Source organism: Aythya ferina, assembly GCF_964211825.1.
Source record: "Aythya ferina genome assembly, chromosome: 4".
Lineage (NCBI taxonomy): Eukaryota > Metazoa > Chordata > Aves > Anseriformes > Anatidae > Aythya > Aythya ferina.
The window spans coordinates 15,816,853-15,836,433 of NC_140300.1; the positions used below are offsets into that span (position 1 = coordinate 15,816,853).

The following is a 19,581-nucleotide window of genomic DNA, read 5'->3' on the forward strand; positions in this document are numbered from 1 at the left end:
TTCTACCAGTGCTGCCCTCTCCCTGGAGGAAGGATGAAAATTTGATAAATTCCAACCAGCATGGTCTCACTCTGCTGCTGTGTCTTTTTGTGATACAAATGACTGTAGTACATGTGCAGCATAACTCTCTCCCATGCCACAACGCAGCAATTTGTCTTATGTGACTGCAAAGCAATCTAGTGTCCAAACTGTCTCCCACTTTGAAATTAAATAGAAAGTGACCTTGACATACATCCAAACGTATCACTTGAATATTTAGTTAGTTTAGGTGTTAACACAGCTGTGTCATTCTGCAGATTCATTCATTTGTTGTAGTTCTAGCCTTTGAGCAGTGTCAGTGTGTCTACATTGAACAAGCCCTACAGAGCAGATAGGATCTCTTTTGTGCATTCTTCCCCCTCAGTGGAGCCCCAGCTCCCAACAGAGGCCTTATGAGCTGCCTCAGTATTCATTTCATTGCTAATTGCAAAATCTTCTGAGCACTAAGTGAAAGAAAACCCACTGAAATCCATCATGATCCAAGCAACTTTTCTTCTAACTAGGACCCTAAAACGTAGACAGCGTCAGAGGAAACACTACAATGGAGTTAGCAGGCACTCTGATTTCTTAATCTGCAGTTTAACAAAGTATGCTTCCAAAGCAGAGGCTGTAAAACTGCTAACATGTAAAAATCAAGATTGAGCACTCTCTAAAACATAGCTCACATTCAACATTGTTTGTTTGTTTGTTTGTTTGTTAGTTTTTCCTTATGCGACAATGCACCTTCTATGTGTCTGAAGTACAAGAACTTTCCAACAGAAAGTCTAAATATTTGGCTATACATACTTATATAATATTAAAATGCCAAATTTTATTTATTATTGTATTGATAAATTAAACTTACCAGCTGGTCTGCTCTTGCTTCTAAGTCATTAGCAAATGACAACAGATCAACCTTGGTTACACTTTTATTGATCTAAAACAAGATATGAACAGTTAAGAATGAAAAGAGTACGTTGTTATTGCACAAACAGACTGCAATTAATCACACCACCTACTCTGTCCATCCTTTATTTCTTCAAATGTTTACTGAAGTGCTTAACTTCTGAAGTACTTTTGCTCCACTTTCCCTTCCCCACAAAAGCAGATTTTTCCTCTAGTTTTCCCATTGCTGAAGAAACATTTCATGTTAAGCTGTTCCAGTGGTGCCCCTAGGTTACTACAGTCTCACCTCTGTTAAATATGCTCCAAAGTTTATCCCATCTATTCCTGAAGAGCTGAAATTCAGAAGATTCTCCTTCCCTATTTCATCCAGCAGAATGATTTTGCTGAGATTTATCTGAATATGTTCGATTCGAAGTGCTACATCTTCTGTATACTGAGAATAGAAACAAATTAGAACACAAAAGTAGTCTGCATCCAGGGCAGAGTCTTCCATACCCCTCCCCTCACATAACAACATCTTCCTTTCAGTGGCTCATCACTTCTGTGAAGAAGCATACGAAGGGTTGCAGTAACGCAGGTCAGGATTACAGGTAACCAAAACATTAGTACAGTCGTACAGTGACAGTACAGTTGTGTGTTATTACAGCTTAACTGAAAGGATTTTATCTATGATTTTATCCCTCTCTTTTTACCTCCAAAATTGGAAACATTCTTAGGAGCATAGCACATTGTATACAAGATCAACATCATTCTGATTAGAATCGGAAGAAAACAGAGCACGAAAGGCATTTATATAAAGAACAAGACCCTCATTATACACCATAAGCAGCCTTTGGTAAATGCTAGACCTTCTATGCAAGTTTCAAAATTAAAAACATTATCATCTGCACCCATAAAAAAGCACATCACAAAACCTTCCAAGGTTTTTGATTAAGACTGATAAAGAACATCTTATTTGCAAATATATTTCTTTCTTTCAAATTAGTTTGGACAGCTCGTGCCTTCTCGCAGAATGTACCAGCCTTCAAAAATATTCACGAACCCACTCATACTTTCTTTACTTACCATACTGATATTCAGAAATTCATTGATGTTGAACAGATGCTCTAGGTGAAGGGAAGTATAAATTCCTTTGTTTTCCTTGCAATCACTGTAAAAATAAAAATACATTCATCAGCCTGAAAACCACCTTGGAGACAAAGCATTAAGAGAATGATTAATGATGTTTTCATATATTAGGAAAATCAGCCTTTTAAAAAAGTTCTGGCTACATTCTTTGAAGCTTCATCTATGTAAGTAATAACTTCTCATGGTCTCAAAGATCACAGAATCACAGAATTAAGATAAGCTTTGCAAAGAGCTCAATTGCTAGCGTTCTGCCATATTATGTTAAAACTATCCCTAGTAACTCACTGATATAAGAAAATCATTTTTACTAGTGATTTGCCAGAAAATCAATGTTGTCTTCATGAATATGTGAGATTTCTGTCTATGCTTGAAATATGAAGCCTGGAAGATAACACAAAAACTATGTATAAATGGAATTCAATCTTGACCATAACTTTGCATACCTGTACACTTTTTCAAAAGTCAAATTAATATTTGGATTTTTAAAGAGCATGCCAGAAAGATAGTTTTTCCATTGCTGATTTAGTAAGTAGGGAGTATCCAAAACCTAGGAGACAAAATTCAGCAATGTTACCATAAGCCCATGTTTTCAATTCATGAATATATTCATGTGTGATCTTTTGACACATACCCACATCTAAGCTTATCACGCACTGATGGAAAAACAAGCAGAGCAGTAGATTCAACCTCTCTGGTGTAGAAAGTGAATATTAAAGCTCCATGTCCCCAAGAAATGCTGAACTGCAGAAAAAATTATCTCCAAAGGAAGACAGGCATGCAGTATTTACACTGCAAAGCCAATTAAACTAAGAAAGGATCAACGTCTCTATTCAATGTGCAAATGGAAAGTAAAAACAGATCCAAACTCACTTGAGGTGTCCCATAAGAAATAATAAGTCACGAATAACTGACAAGACCATTAAGACTCACAGGGATTCTATTCATTGTTTAATAACTTGAATTTGAATAACTTCACCTTGAATAAAGTTTTATCTTCAAAGGGCTCACAGACCAGTTTTTCTACATTTCCACCTGTGACAAAAGTGAGCACCACTACAATCATCAGCACCCAGGAGAAAAGAAAACTGAATCCGACGCCACTGAAAAAGAAATATTAGGTTAAGTTTTCAAGAAGAAAATATACATACTTTGGGTAACAGTGAAAGCAACAACTAGCAGCTATAGCATTTGCAGAGATAGTAGATGGCGAAATGATGACCTAGTAGATGGCCAAAATACTTCAATTTTACAGCAATGTTCTTGCAGTCTGAAATCTCTTAAATGTTTAGGTTCTGTAAAGTTTTCAGTTTTTACAGATAAAGTTCAGCTAAAGCGGGGAGACACATTTACAGTTGGCATGCAAACTCCTTTAAGAGTTAGAAGCCACAAAAGCACACAACATTCTTTTATAAATTCAAATCTCCAGTTTTGTATTCTCAAAAAAGTTTTAGACAGATTACAGATGCAATCTTCTCCTGCATACAACAGAAATTATATTAAACCCCCACTGGGAACTTCAAACAGCATCCCCAAAGCTGAGAAAACCTGGTCTGAGAAAATCATGTGTTCCTTGCCTCCTTGTACATCTTTTTTCTTTTGAGCAATATGTAAATATATTTAATAATAATAATAATAAAAAAAAAGACCTACGAATTCAATTTACCCTTCCAATTATTTGACCCAGTTCTCATATTCTGAAGTTTCCAAATAGGTTTACACTGATACAATAACTACAACACTCATTTTACAAGAGTAGATTCAGAGCTTTTACCTTCAGCTATAATCCTCAACGAAAGCACAATCCAAAACCTAAGTGCCTCAGTGGAAGTATGTTAAGTAAATATTTATGCTCTTTTTTTTTTTCAGCACATTAAATTTGTAACAAAAATTCTCTTCATACATATGTTCTTCAAAATCAATTAAAAACAAAACCAAAAACCTTCTACAGGTATCTGTTTGCATATTGTTTTTCACAAATAAGTGAAACTTACGCCATAAGAAAGTTTCCTCCAGTGTTGGAAATGCAGCCCCTGGTTGTTGGAGAAGCATGTTTATCATAACCACAAGTTCCACATAGCAATCCAAGATAGTAGAAAACCACAATCAAGACCACCATGCAGCAGAGAATGAGACAACCCAGCCACCTAAGGAATAAAGCCGAAGTGCTTGGTTAGCGTGCAATGTACTAGAGACCTGCAGAACACTTCAGGCCATACTATATTCTTAACAGTGCATTTGTGATTCTGGCTGAGCAACAAATGTCAGCTATGAAAAAAATGTTTTTTTCTACACCAGCATGTATTTTGAGCCAGAACCCAATCACTATTGGATTACAGACAGCTGCTACGGAAGGGTTGGGGAATAAACAAACATTACATTACAGTATTCCAAGGTCCAGCTATTGCAGGTGGCCCATACTGAAGCTTTAAGGACTCCACGTGGAGCAAACAACGAATCAAACTCCAAACTCCACTGAGCCAAAAAGCAATTTGCTCAAGAAGCAACTGCATTTTTGAACTGAATGGCTCAATTGAATTTTCAAAATGTAGAGAGAACTTGATGAGCTGGAGGACTGCAATAAAAACTAGACAAAGTAAACAGTATGAAATAAAAAGCTTTGTGCTGCAAAATGAGATTACTATTCAATTACAGAAGTCAGATAGGTCTCAATTAGAAAGAATAAGTAATAGAAAGAATACATTTTCTCAAAGTGTAATTGACCCATGCATTCGCAAGGACAAGTATTACATCAGTAGGAACAGGCGTAAGTGCACAAAGATTTACCAGGTGTGAAGCAAAATCTCTGCTATTACTACTCCGCATTGCAAAGGCCTGCAATAAAAAGGCATTGGCTCCAGGGCCCCTGTGTCCCTATGCTCTCACAACTTACCTGCAACTCAACAAAAAGAAGCCCCAAATAAAGAAGTCACCACAGCGTTGGGGGTAAACTGTTTTCCTTATGCATTACATCTTCTGACATCTACCCTTTCTGGAAAAGATTTGAAGGCCTGCAGTGTAGAAACCACCACTTGCTCCGTACAGGAACAGCACCCTGCTTGGTTAGCTGTGATTCTGAACAGGGCTTACAGAACATTAAAATATTACACAGAATTAACAGTAGGTAGGACTTCACTCCTGCCTTATTTCTTATATAACACGTTCATACCTGTAGAAATCGTATTGCTCCACTAATGGGAAGTAATCTTGAACATATGCTTCACTCTGTGTAAGATATATTGTCAGATCTGCTAAGATCTTCTGAACAGGGAGAGTTTTTGTGAAGCTGCTGATATTCGAACCAATGGATTCCAGCACATTTTTGATATCTAAAAGAATAAACGTGTTACATTATTACGGATTAGTAGAATAAATTTACATTCCATCTATGCATTATAAAATGCTATTAAGCCTTTTTGCACATGTAACAAGGCAAGCCATGAAGACAAGCGTGAAGAAAAGACAAGCAAGCAACAAAAGCATTTAGCTTCAAAGTAACGCAATGGCATTTTAAACACACACTTTATTTTTAGCATTCAGTTTAATGATGAAAGATGTAGATGTCGAGCAGAGTTTTCTTTCCTTTTGTTACAATGAATGTGCCACTTATCTAGCCAGCATAAATCTTGCTTTTCGTGCAATATTGCTAGTGGTAACACTGAGTGAGACAATTAGCCACTAGGTTTATGAAGGAGAAGATCAAAATCTATTTAAACTTCATCCCTTGGGAATACAACACTGTGAAAGAAATTAGACTGCCTATATTGATAATCTATAATAGTTACCTTCAGTCTTATTAAAAAAGATTACTTAAATTCATTCCAATTAGTTAGCTACATTCAAGATAATGATCAGTTAAGCCAATTTTTGTCTCAAATTATGAACAATTCTTGTGCTCACAATTTAGATACACATTATTTAGATACACAGAGACGATTCATTGACTTATTCTTTATTTGTAAAATGCAGTTTCTGTCTATTCTTCCCCTTTCTTTGAACTTGGAACATGCTGAAAACATCAAGACGTACAACTATAGGTTGCGACTTGGTAGTAGGCAGCACCCTCATCTTTCTCTGACAACTGGACAAGATCTGTGTTTTGATGTTTACTCTTCCAATTAAGCTCAACCAGGTACCAAAATTTTCTTTTTTAGAAAAATTTACAAACTAACATGAAATTTCTGTAGTAGAAGTATTGTTTTTGTTTGTTCTGTAACTCAAATTCATTTGTTATAAAAACAAAAAAGTACAGATTTAATAAATGGATACATTAAGATGACCTGTCCGTGTTTATGGATATCAGCAGTTATGGTAAATGAACAAATCTGCATTAGGTTTCCTAATGAAAAGCATCACATCACACTCTTAGAAAACAGGCTCATTTTCGGCAAGTTCACACAGTATACTATGCTTGTATACATACTGTGTTTCATGTTGCCAAAAAGAAAAAAAAAACAGAATGAAAAACTTACAAGGAACAGCTGTATATTTATGCAGAACAGGTCCACAATGCAAGAACAAAAATTAAAACAGATTAGTATACATACATTATATACTACATTTCAGTCAGTGTCAAGTGTCCAGGTACTGTCAAAATCCACAATTTAAAGTCAGAATAACAAAGTAGTTAAGACAGGCATTTAAATTAAGGCACATCTTTTACCTCCCCTTTGTCATTTGCTACATTTTAGTAAAACAGCAGGTAGGATCAGGGTTTTTTTGTTCATTTGTTTGTTTGTTTTTTTAAAAAAAGCATCACATTCCTGAATATAGCATAGACATATTAGTCAAGCAAAATTAGGCTTGCAACCAAGCAAAGGTAAAGCATAAGTTTCCAGTTGGGACCTCATGATTTCTCATTATTTGAGGAGTAAAAAGCCCAACAAATAGAACCCCTACATAAAACACCATATGGACTATTTTTAGATTTTATTTTGGGTCTTCATTCAGACATACTTGCTCTTTATGCTATTTGTGGCACCAAATCTTAAAAAAAGTTAAATTTTGCATTTCATTTTTAATGATCTTTAGCCCGGGAAATACATCATCAAAAGAAAACAAATGATCAGTAATTGATGTAAAAACATCAGCATTAAACAGCTAAAGTGAAAAGACAGTTTCCATTGTCCTCACCTGATAAGATGTTCTTAGTTTGATTCACCACTAAGTCTGGAGTATCATTAAATGCTGCATAGCCCTAAGAATAAAAATTGGAAAAATTATAATTATGTTTCTCATTGTCAAATTACTTGCAATTTTTTTCCTTTTATACAAGGATTGAAAGTTTATACATGGTTAAAATGTATGTGGTAATACTATGAAAAAATATATTTTATTACTGCACATTAAAGCAAATTATGAAGTCAGGTGCATTCCAGATTTGGTTTGGACTCCATCATATTCCTTATAAATTATCTAAATTTATATACACATGCATTTGTCACAATCATATCGAATTTTATAGTACTTTTGCCTGTCAGATCTAATTCATGCAGAACTGAGAATGCACATGAAATACCTTCTCCCTGCAAGTCTATACCTTCCTAACATGAAACGTGTTTTACAAACAATGAAATCCATCTATCTCTGTAATCCATTTTCCTCAGTGAGAAGGGGAGAGAAAAGATAAAAAAAAAAGCTGTGGGGACCAAGCTCAGTAGCTCAGCTGGACAGAAAGGAGAAGCCACTGCAGTGGACACCTGAAGCCTTTTCCTGCAGGCCTGATTAATTCAGCAGCTTGCAGGGGTATAGGCCTCCAACACGTAGCCTTTGGTTCAAGAAAGTGCCCTTCTGTTACTCACAAATGTTTTCAAATTGCTAGTTTATAAACTGCTCAAACTATGCTATTTCTGATAGGTGAAAGGATAGGTGAAAGTCACAGTATTTTGTAGACTTGCAAAAATACCAATAGTAATTGCCTTAGATCTGTTGCACCAGACTTAAGATCAAATACACACATAAAAAATTAAAAAATATATATTTCAAGATAGCTGGGATTCCAATACATCCAATTAGGAGACCAATTAGGAGTTTTATTTTTTTAATGTAAACTAAAAATATAAAGTCTGCAACCAGATCCACATTTCTGCCTTTTTGCTTTTTAAGGGCTCTTCTTTCAAGCAGACAATTAGCATAACAATTTTGAAGTGTAGTATCCTGGGGATGTAAAGCACCACAGTCATATATTTAAATATTAAATCTTGGTCAAACAATGGAATAATGAGAGGTATCTACCATGAGGCAAGATAAGGTGGGAACAAGAGAATTCTGCTTGAGAAAACCAAGGGAAAACAGGTGATTTGTAAGTATCCCGGTTTATTTATTAAGCACTAACAAGCTTGTCAGGAAACATACCTTCTGAACCAGACTAGAAAGGTCTATTTTAAGGACATCGTTGACCTTGGCTAGCTGTGAGCTCACTCCCGGCAACTAGGAAACAAAAAGCATTCTTCAGTCACATCAAAGTAGTAGTCTTGCTACTTTACTAATATTTCAAATATAGCAGTGAGGGTAAAGAAACTAGAAAGCCCATTTATAACAGAATCTTTCTAGCACACCCCTGAAACCTTTGTTGTACAAAAGTAAAGTTTAACTTGAGCATTTTCAGGAAGAACAGATTATTTTGCAGCCCATAGCAGCACTTTAATGTAGCTGCTTGATACACATTTTATTCTCTTCTTCAGAGAAGATGAAAACAGTAACTGGAATTACCCAGAAACACAGAATAAGTGAAGTTCACGTATCTCACAAGTGACAGCACACTGAACCATCAATTTGCAGAGATATTAGTGGGCTTATTCAAGGCAATCACTCTGCAAGTCTGAAAAATATTCTCTTACCCCACTAAAATTGGCATTAATGTTCAGCTGATTTAATGAATTCCTGATGATATTGCAAGTTGAGGCAGCCTGTGCTGCAGAGCATGCAGAATCATTGAGGGTGTTGCTCAGGTGCATTTTAACATCTGTCAAATTTGCATGAAGTCTCTCGGTGCCTTCCTGCAAAACCTCAACAGAGACGCTCACATTTTCCAGTGCCTCCTTCGTTTCTCTGATTGCTGCAAGGATGAGATACAGTTTTTAAAAAATCTTAAGTTAGAAACTAGATACAGGTAGAGAAAGTATACATGAACATATAAGCACTATGAGCTTCTTAAAAATACTGATTTAAATAACCTTTCCATCCCTCCCAGAAGAACCCTCTAGCACAGAATACATATTTCTTGCAGATAAAAATAAATCACTTATATTTTCCTACAAACAAATTAATGAGCTCAAGCTACTTTTATTGAGACTCTACCCACTTCTCAGATTATTCTTTTCTCCTCTTTCCCTCATTTTTCTAAACCAGAGGATTTTGATAAAGAACTTTAATGCTTGGTTATTAGAAATCAAAAGAAAGCCCATATCCACATGACAATGTTTTCAACATGGCGGTTGTAATCCAACTCAAGAAATTATGTAGCTGCAAGAGGAAAGGAAAAGAGATCATGTTGTAATGGCCAAGCATTAACCCATGTTAACACTGTATGCTTTCAGATTTTGTCCAAACCACACAAAACAAAAAGAACACTAAACAGGTGTTTTAAGACAAAAACCACAAAGATACAACTAAAAATGCACAAGTGTACAAAAATAAAGCACATTTCACACAACACAATCTTTTTTTTTTTTTTTTTTTTTTTTACCTTTGATAGCCCTTTCCACTTTGACTTCAAGACAAATAAGAGAAATAAAGCAAAAAAAGAAAATGGTGACGAATGAATGAGAAAGAACTCAATAAAGAATTTATGAGTTAAAAAAAAAAACAAACAAACACAAAGTGACTCAAGTTTAAGGATGCCTTTCACTTTGCTCTCTGAAGTGTGCCTGATTCCTGAAAAAAAAATAAAACCTTAAATAGGGGAAAAAAAAAAAAGTATTTTCTTTAAAGGAGACAGAACTAAGCACAAGCAATGCTAAACTTAGAGGTACGATCAAGAAACTGTTGGCACTCTCATAGTAGGCTTGGCAGTGATGAGGCCAACGTTTGTTCATTCACTGACCTGTCAAAGGCTAACCTGCAAAGACCTACAGAGAGATCTTAGAGCACAGCTCTCCTAGTCTCCCTTAAAATCAATGGAAAGGGACAACCACCTGAATAGGGAATACAGATTTCATCTGTCTTCAGTGACTGCTGAAACTAGGTATCAACAATGGCACCTGATTTACTTTTTAAATACATTTATAAATCTTAGAACATCAGATATCCTCAGTCTAAAAGCAACATGACATGTAGAAAAATGGTAAGTAGAATCATAGTACTGCATAAAGCCATCCCATGCTGTGAACTAGAAAGATGACGCCTGTCTTGCCATGGCAACTGAACATTAATACAAGAATATGCACATCTTTACCTCCTGCCATTGTCAAAGCTGCATCAAGTGCGGGACGCACTTCTTTCCCCAGCTGTTCTTGAACTCTGCTACCAAGCAAAGGTCCAACATCTGTGGCACGGAGAGATGAAAAAACGTTACATACTAGTTCAGTTTAAACTACCTCACAGGTGCTATCAGACTGAACAAAGGATAGATAAAGTATTAAAATTTCTCGAAGGCCTGACAGTCAAAATTCAGTGACAGAAGGATCACACAAAAACTCAACTGTCCTTTAGTTAGCTATAGGCTTATAAAGGACAGCATTACATCAAAATACAGTGGAAAATATTCAGTAGCACTTGACCATATACATAAAGACCCATACAAGTCTTACGAAGTGTGGCTGAGGGAGCTGGGGTTGTTCAGCTTGGAGAAAAGAAGGCTCGAGGGAGACTTTATTATACTTTACAATTACCTTAAAGGAGGTTGTATCAAGGTGGGGATCGGGCTTTTCTCTCGAGTACCAAGTGGTAAGATGAAGTGGAAACGGGCTCCAGTTGTGTGAGGAGAGGTTTAGAATGGATTTTAGGAGAAATTTCTTTACTGAAAGGGTTGTGCAGCATTGGAACAGGCTGCCCAGGGAAGTGCTCACCATCCCTGGAGGTCTTCAAGAAATGTGTAGATGTAGAACTTAGTTGCATGGTTTAGTGGTGGACTTGTCAGTACTAGGTTGGACTAGATGACCCGGGGGTCTTTTCCAACCTGAATGATTCCATGAATATTCCAATAGACTACAGAATCTGTATTACATTACATTTACTACTTTTTTTGGAAACAGACTTTTTCCACAAGCTACCTTAACACAGTCTCACATCTGGAAAGGAATTTTGTGGCATACTCATTCACTACAAGCTACGGTTTTGTAGTGCAACAGAAAGAAGTAAACAGATTCTTTTCCTTACTCGTTCCTCATGCGTCAAGGTCACCCAAAGCCTGGACCTGCCAAACACCTCTGCTGAAATCCCTTAAGTGCGTTATGCACGTCTGCCAGTCACTGCTCCTCACATGCTGCATTCAGCTCTGGTGCTCATGGCACCAGCTTCAAGCTCACCCAGCACTATCCCCACCCTCCAAACCCTCCTGCCTCACTGCCCGCAAACACCAATGAATCTTAGTTCAGCAGAAATGAGAATGGGTGTGTGTGGAAGACAGACAAGTGCAAGAGCAGAAATTGGTGAAGCATCTTAACACAACATATCCTGTAGGTGGCTGCTGGGTCTTCTCCATTTTCAGGTTACAGTAAACAGCTTTTTTGGCTTTTGCTCTCGATGAGATGGGAATAGTGAGTGGTACAGAAGCATCCATTACTGTCAAGACTGTCATTTCTAGCTTGGGATGAGCTTTTTATCGAGCAGAAAAGACTTTTCAGCATTTCCTTAGGGTGGGCAAACTGAACTCATCTACATTTCTCTCGAGGTTTATGCTGCTGTTGATTCCCTTTGAATGAAACCCTTTTGTCCCCAGGTATCACACACTTAATTCTGGTATCCCAGTACTATACAAGAAAATAAAAGCTATCTTTATTTATTGATGAGCACTCTTATCACAGAACCAGCTATGTTCCTGTTAACTAACGCATTAAACAGGCATTGAGAGTAAATAAATATTTAATTGGAATTTTCAGTTTGCAGTGCCCGGGAAGCTACAAGCTAGTATTTGAAGTGCAGATGTCAATTTATTTTTAAATTATTATTATTATTTTTAAAGACTTAAACATGTCACACAGCTTTTTAGACTAGAGTGTTCTTGGCTAGAGTTAGTTAGGGAGATGTGCAACTACCACTTCGGCTACCATGCTTTAGTAGCCTTTCACAGCAGAGACACTTTGACCTGAAGGTATGCCAAGCTGCCTGCATTGAAAACTATTTTTAAAATGGACTTTAAACCTACACTGAAGGATAGATTCTAGGAATGATAAATCAATACATTTGCTTCCAGCAGTCCTGTTTCAAATTAGTTTTGGTATTTTAGTATTGCATTTCAGTCTGAAACGCAGACCTGTACCCAAGTTGCCATGTTTATTAACACATGCTAACAATATGTACTGAATTCTAATCTGTACTGAATATGATCACCCTTTTCTATTATCATTGTTTTTGGAAAGTGATGCTTAAGTTCTAAAAAACATCAGAGGGTTGGTTGTTTCTGTTTATTGAGGCATATAAAAAGGTGATGCTGTGTATCATGACTGCACTGAAGGAGAAGGTGAAGCAGTTGTATGTCAAGTTTTATCTCTCGCTCTTCAAGTGCTCATCCTGAAATGCCAAATACACTAAGCAGCTTTGGGAAGAAGATAAACGCATATCTCAACTTCTAGCTGAGTAGAGGACAAAGCATAACAACAAAAATAAACAAATGCAGAGATCTATCAGTCATTGTAACTGTGGCAACAGCTAGCAGCTCTCCTCTTTCACATTTGGCTCCACAGTCAAAAACCGAGGAATAATACTCTAAAAAAGCATTAGGTATTAGTGGTTACTGAACTATAAAAAGGAAAATAAAATCTTAGTCTGACTTACTGTATAAGTGATTTAACAAAAGAATTATTTCAGAAAATAATGTGCATTACAGCAGTTCCAAGACAATTTATATGAAAAGAATCTTAGGTTTTAGCCTCATTTACGATTAAGAACAGTAATTATGTTTGCAAACTATATTCTTACAACTAAAATTTCACTTTGCATTATGAACTGTTTACATTATCTTATCGAAGGCTTTAAATACACATCACTAACTCCCTTTAAATCAAAAGTACTTACTATTTAGGTCAGAGAGTGCTTTATCCTTGGTTGTGTTGTACTGGCTCACCAAGTAGTCAATTTGCTGAAAAAAGATAATATGGAAAACTATTAAAGTAATTGGAAAAAAAAGTAATGTTTTCAAATGAGTCAGAAATTGCCACACTGAAACAATCCAAATATTTGTGCAAACCTCCCAAATCCTAGAGCTCTGTTTTCAGTTAACTAAATATTTTAAAACCCTGCTTAGCAGAAGTGCACATAAAAAAGATGCAGTTAATCGGGAAGTCTACGCAACTGGAACATCTCTGGGGAAAAAGATTCAGCTTAAAAGTGTTAAGTACCAGGAACGGTGGCCATATGAAGGTTTCAAGTCAGGCAGGCACGGTAAGTTTGTGCATGTCTTCACCTCTCTTACTTGATTTTTCTAGTGAAAGAGAAAATTTCTCTGGAAATGAGAGACATGCAACAAATTGATGGGATGGTAGCTTTGAAGAAAATTCACAGTCCTGACTGGCTTTTACCTGGGCAGCTTCTCAGAGCTTCTCTTACAGAAAGGAGCTGGTCATTCTGCCTTAATGCAAATGTTTTTCATTATCCACAAATGGATTTGGCCCAGTCTCAAGCTTTCAGTGGAGTAAAGAAAAAAAAAAGACACAAACAAAACACCACCCACAAAACAACCCACACATCATACAGCAGTGCATGTAATTAAACAACAAAGTATCACACAGGCTTTTTTTTCACCAAAGGAGAAAAAGAAATCATAGCGAGAAGGCTTTAGTTTTTTAAGTGGGACAGCATTAGGCTGGGCTACTTTCCTAAGCTAACTCGAGAACTAACATTTTGGAGGTCTACAAGTTTTACACCATCTCCAGCAATGTCACAGACAAAATGTGATTCAGTGTAACTACCAGCGGTATCACTCAGTACTCATGCTGTCTGCTAATCTTTCAGGCAAGAACTCTTTACACGTGACTTCATTTTTCAAATCCTCTTATGTTATACACCTCCTAATCATGAGGCAAGGACATCAGTTAGGATTTCAGAGTTCTATAGCCAATGAATTGAATTCCACAACCTTTTCAGCAAACTGCAGTCCTTCTCTTTTCCTCACGAAATTCTTACGTGTACTTACCTATACATGATACCATTGTACCTTCTCTGTCAAAATGACTTTTGAGATATATCTGATGATTACATAATTAAGTGCTATCAAGTCTAAGAAAGAAAAATTAGTAATCCCACATATTAACTAAAAACTTGCTACGTATCTGAGACTTTGACAAACTCCTGGCATGAATGTTCAAGTCCTGACATTTAAATTCAGTAATTCAGGTGTTTTTTATTAACTTTTAAACTAGTGTCTATTTTTTTCTCTATTAAGATAGCTTCTTCTATGTAACAAGATTGTCTACGCTCACAGCGTCATGGGCACTAATCACTCTGTGAAGAGACCAGTGGGTTCTGAAGCAGCTGGGTTACATCTTTGAGTGCAAACCTTCTTTTGGCACCTCCAGGCTCACGAAAGGCCCTCTGTCTCAAGAGAGATATGAGATGTGACCTCTGCTTCCTACCATATACCTGCATCACCCTCCTGTCACACCACTATGCACAAATTAATAATTGTATACAGAACAACTCCAGATACGGAAAAATTTAAATGTCACTCCTCAGATGTCTCCTGTTCTCATGTAGTCCTGCCAGCAGAGAAGCAGTTTGTGGGGTATGGAATCCCAGAATTACTGTAATTGGGATGCTCCCACACCCACAGTGTGAATACCAGCTATTTCAACTTTAACAGCCACATGGAAGAAAAATGGATATACTAGTAAATTAAATAAAGGCAAGATACTACAGCAGTAGGACATTTTTCCTCCCAAAACATAAAGAATTGAAATTTGTATAGGGGGAAGTTTACAAGTCTAAGTATTTATTTTATTCTTTTAGTGCAAAAAGCTACTGCTTTTGCAATGTCAAGGGAAGCTTGACAGCAGAAAAGAGATAAACTTTTCAATACGGCACAGTACCACATTGGTTTAAAGAAAAAAAAACAGTCAAAAATAATTCTAGAATAAAGTTACCACAGTTCATTCCCAGAGCACACATGCCCAAAAGACAAGCAAACAGGAAACAACACAGAATCCAAGCTTTCATGTAATACATTTTTTTTTTTATTAATGTGTGTTGCTTTTAAAATCACATTTTGTCAAGGATTTCACCTGCTAGCAGTCTACACTAGTTCAGGGAGAGGAAAAAAGGTTCACTGAACAAGCATCACTCTAATAGCCTCCAGCAGTCCAGCTCAAAAATTGCTCACAGAATGTTTGCTCCCAAACATTAACAGTTACGTGAAAACTTCTTACCTCACATAATTTACTCCGTGAGACTGACACACAAAGAACAGACACCACACTGCAGGTGTAATTTATACCCAACAGAAAGAAACAATAATTATACTTCTTCCCTCCCACCCTCATTTCCCATAAAGAAAAAATTCTTTACCGCTGGAGTGTCGTTTAGGAAAACTTTCAGATCTTTAAAATTACTGTTAACCAGTTTCTTTGCTCCTCGGACTTGACTAGTTAAGTGTTGGTTGGCGGCATATGCACAAAGTACTCCAATGCTACAAAAAATACAGTTAACAGATATTTATTACTGTGAATGCCCATTATGACATTTTAAAACAGAATAAATATACAGGAAAAGAAAATATAATCAAAATAATGGTCTCCTCCCTATGTTTACATCATCTTTTTCTTGCTATAAAGTTCTCACATCCACCACTCAGTGGAGCAGAGGAATTAGCCTTAAGGGCAGATATGGTACTACTAACTCAAATATAGAAAGGGTAAAGCAATGTTAACCCGAAGTCTCAAGAAGTTTTTAATTTATAGCCACTTACCATTTGCATTGATACTGTCAGAAACTGCGAAAGTGTGCATAGCCTAGGTAAATTGTATGAGACTTATAAATGTTGCACTTCCACAAGTACCATTAATGCTGACATGGCTACAAGCAAATGTTCATAAAATAGCTACGAAAAAGAATATTTTACATTTGGAAACTTCAGCAATTTTTACTCCTAATGGCCCTATTTATTTACATAATTACATACATCTTTTAAAAGGACATGAATAGACCCTATTAACTCTAAATATATATATAAACATTTCCTGATGATAAAACAAAAGGTGGAAAGCAAGCTGCTATATATATATATAAATAATTAGCACTGCTGCTAATTATTTCCTATTTGATCATTCCCACTGTAAAATCCTAACCATAACACAATAGATTTGCACAAACATTAAGTAAAAAGGCAATTAAAAATCCCATGAGAGGCTCCAAAAGCTTTCTTAGCATACATAATACTTAGGGGTTTAGTCTAGTTTATGTGTAAAATAAACAGAAGGATGAATTTTGGTTTTAAACGTCTCATATCCACAACAGCTATCCTGCCAGTTGGAAAGGCATCTTCTGCAGTCACAGGCAGCAGAAGATGAATACAGCAGCCTGAGGTAGGAGTGCAGTGGTTACAGGCTGAATACAAACCCACTCGATGGCTTTAGCACTAACTTGGTGTGGGCTTTAACTGGTGGACAGCACAGAACCCCTCAGCACAGGCATGGCACATCCCCAGAGGGGCAGCACTGCTGCATCACAGGCTTTTCTGGACAGCATGTTTGTTCAGTCTCTTAGCTTGCACTGCAGTGTGACAGCTCAATCCTAGCGATTAGAGAGGCAGGATCATGAGAAAAACACATGATGGACATCCCAGTGACAGAAGGCACTAACACCGATGGCACTGTACTCCTCACAAACCGACAAACTTCATGTGCTGGCATCAAGAAGACCTAGTATTTTTAAATAGGTCTTATAGAAAATCCATACTAAGCTCCCTAATGGGCAAAGTTAAGAATAAGTAAGAACAGTTCTTCATCCAAACAACTTACGTTCAAAGGAAGCCATAACATAGGCACTCAAATGAGAAGGGGATGGTGGAGAGAAAATGAGTACCTAAAACAACGTGATGCATAAATCCTGGCAAGACAGGATCAAACACGCTGATGAGGCTCATCTCCTCATTTTATCCTAGATCCAAACCCAAAACTTTATCTTGCTTTTCCTCTTTTAGCTTTCCCTGGCAAGGTAGAGGCTTGTTCTCCCAGCAAGGCCGCTCTCAAGTGCAAGACCTTTTGCTGCACTGACAAATGCTCAGAAGGCAAATTCAGGTTTCAGAGCGTGATGCAAGAAGAGATGGCAAGGCTACACGCAGGCAAGACAGCTTCTGCCTGTTAGAATTCCTTCGCTGATGTTTCTCTCAAGATCCACAAGAAAAATTCAGAACAGGCTGACAGAGTCTGACATAAAGGGAGAGCCCAGTTTCACAGCTCTGTCCTTAAAGCTGGCTATCAGCTCTCCTCCGAGAAGAAGTCACTAACCAAGGGCCACCGACATTCACCTGACTACTTAACTAACAGCAAGTGGCACCGTTACATTTCCAACAGGGCCAAACACTCCAGCAGCCTTTAGTTACCACCCGTGGAAAGAGAATTTAGGAAGCGTAAAATGCCGTGAAACCGAGCAACTTGCAGCGTAAGCAGAAGAAACAGCAGCAAGCGCTCTGCAGTGCGGACACACACCATTTATCATTTCTCTTCATTCTCCAGGGATGGCAATTGTCTCAAAAACGTTCTAGAAAGATAGTCAAAGATGGTTTTCCCCTTTATTTTTCCTCTCCCCCAGATCTGAAGAAAAACGACCTGAAGCTATCAGGAAAAGTAAACATTTGTGTATCGCTCTGCGGTCCGGGTTTATAATGTCATCTTTGTTCTTCGGCCAGGCAGCGTTTTTATGCCTTTTCACTGTTATGCTCGCAGACCAGAAAGGTCAATTTCAAGCTAACAAAACAGTACTTTGTGAGATTTGAGCACGATCATTTTTCTCTTCAGTCTCCTACATAGAAGGAGTGGGAGGACACCAGACGGGGGAGATGCTTTAAATAACTAAACAACTGTAACTAAACAAATACCCAACACGGGAGAGGAAAAATCTATCTGTGCTATAACTGAACCTTGAGTCAACATTCAATAAGCAGCTATAAGGAGAAAGGCATAAAGAAGCAATAAAGCGGACATGCCTTTCCTACAGCAGATTAGAGAATCGTTTGAGCAGGCTCCTTGGGAGTCAGACCTTCCGTGATCAGCCTCTTGTCAGGTGTCACCAGGGGACCTAAGTTACTAACCCAGTTGTTGGGGGGAACCAAGCTTTTTCTTTAGCTGTGGCTCCTAAAAAACTTTCAAGTCACAGAACGGAAACACTGGATTGATTTACATCTTGGGTAAGTGCCACCTTCCTCACTACTAAAACTGAATACAAGGAAATAATGGGGAGAGATTTCTGTACCAACCTGCTACCCAATTCTGTCGATTAACGTTGATTTCTGGGTTATGAGCAATGTGCATGACCAATCCCAGAGACCTTCAATACAGCCCGAAAAAGGTACTTGTCAAGGTACCAAATACCACCTCCATTCCTTTGGACTTAGCTTCCCCTAGCACATCAGATGTGACAGCATCCATGACTTCAAAACGAACTTACGCCACCACCACCTCTCTTGGAAGGACAGAAAAGGGACCATCTAGTAGCCAAACCACCATCTGGGACTGACACATTTGATATTGGTACCAATACCTTGTCTTTATGAGGTAGAGGAATTAATGGAATTACATTCTTTCCCTCAGAAAATGTGTTTGCCTAAGCTTGCTGACTACTAGGAAATAAAATTAAATAGCAAACCTGTTCCTAATTTCTGTGCAACAGAATCCTACTTTGTATGACAATATCCATACATGAAAACCAAATTACCAAAAAGCATAGCACGTATTTCTGACTCAAACTACCGAAAGAGGTATTTCAAATGTAGAATGCCTCTACTGGAGAATGACACATGTAAGTTTATTTACTTCAAGATAAACAACTGTATACATAATCATGACTTCTGACTTGCCTCTGTTCCTTGAAGAAACCCCACTTCAAGAAGTACACCTTGCCTTCAGAAAGCAATGCCAGCTTTTTGTTTGCTTTATTTTAAAAGAGAGCTGGCATCTTTGCCCTTCCTTTGCACAACTTCTCAGTAGTCTTAAAACCTTATCGTAATAACCAGAGCACTGTCAGTGGAAAAGTGAGAAGAAATAATGTTCCTCGTGAATAAAATCTACTAGCTGAAATCTCCTAAATATCTACATTAACAGCATGCACAGGGCAGTATGAACTTGCATGCTGACTCATAAAAAAGACTTCTTCATGTTTCCAGTATTCAGGAGTTGTTGCCTGTAAATACACCAACTATCGCGAGCTCAGTGTTCAGCATCT

General features: G+C 37.4%; 1 protein-coding gene across 7 annotated transcripts in view; it reads right to left on the minus strand.

The window, feature by feature from the left end:
* Nucleotides 1-19,581, minus strand: part of PROM1 (prominin 1) — a 60,514-nt gene that overhangs the window by 12,111 nt on the left and 28,822 nt on the right. For all 7 annotated transcript variants that reach the window (XM_084516837.1, XM_084516838.1, XM_084516840.1 and 4 more), the window contains 13 exons: nt 15,709-15,829; nt 13,225-13,288; nt 10,445-10,534; nt 8,889-9,106; nt 8,404-8,478; nt 7,183-7,246; nt 5,219-5,378; nt 4,044-4,196; nt 3,029-3,152; nt 2,496-2,599; nt 1,990-2,074; nt 1,211-1,357; nt 884-955 (listed from right to left, as the gene is read on the minus strand). In XM_084516837.1, the coding sequence (XP_084372963.1) occupies nt 884-955; nt 1,211-1,357; nt 1,990-2,074; nt 2,496-2,599; nt 3,029-3,152; nt 4,044-4,196; nt 5,219-5,378; nt 7,183-7,246; nt 8,404-8,478; nt 8,889-9,106; nt 10,445-10,534; nt 13,225-13,288; nt 15,709-15,829 (1,477 nt within the window). The remainder of the gene's footprint in view (nt 1-883; nt 956-1,210; nt 1,358-1,989; nt 2,075-2,495; nt 2,600-3,028; nt 3,153-4,043; nt 4,197-5,218; nt 5,379-7,182; nt 7,247-8,403; nt 8,479-8,888; nt 9,107-10,444; nt 10,535-13,224; nt 13,289-15,708; nt 15,830-19,581) is intronic.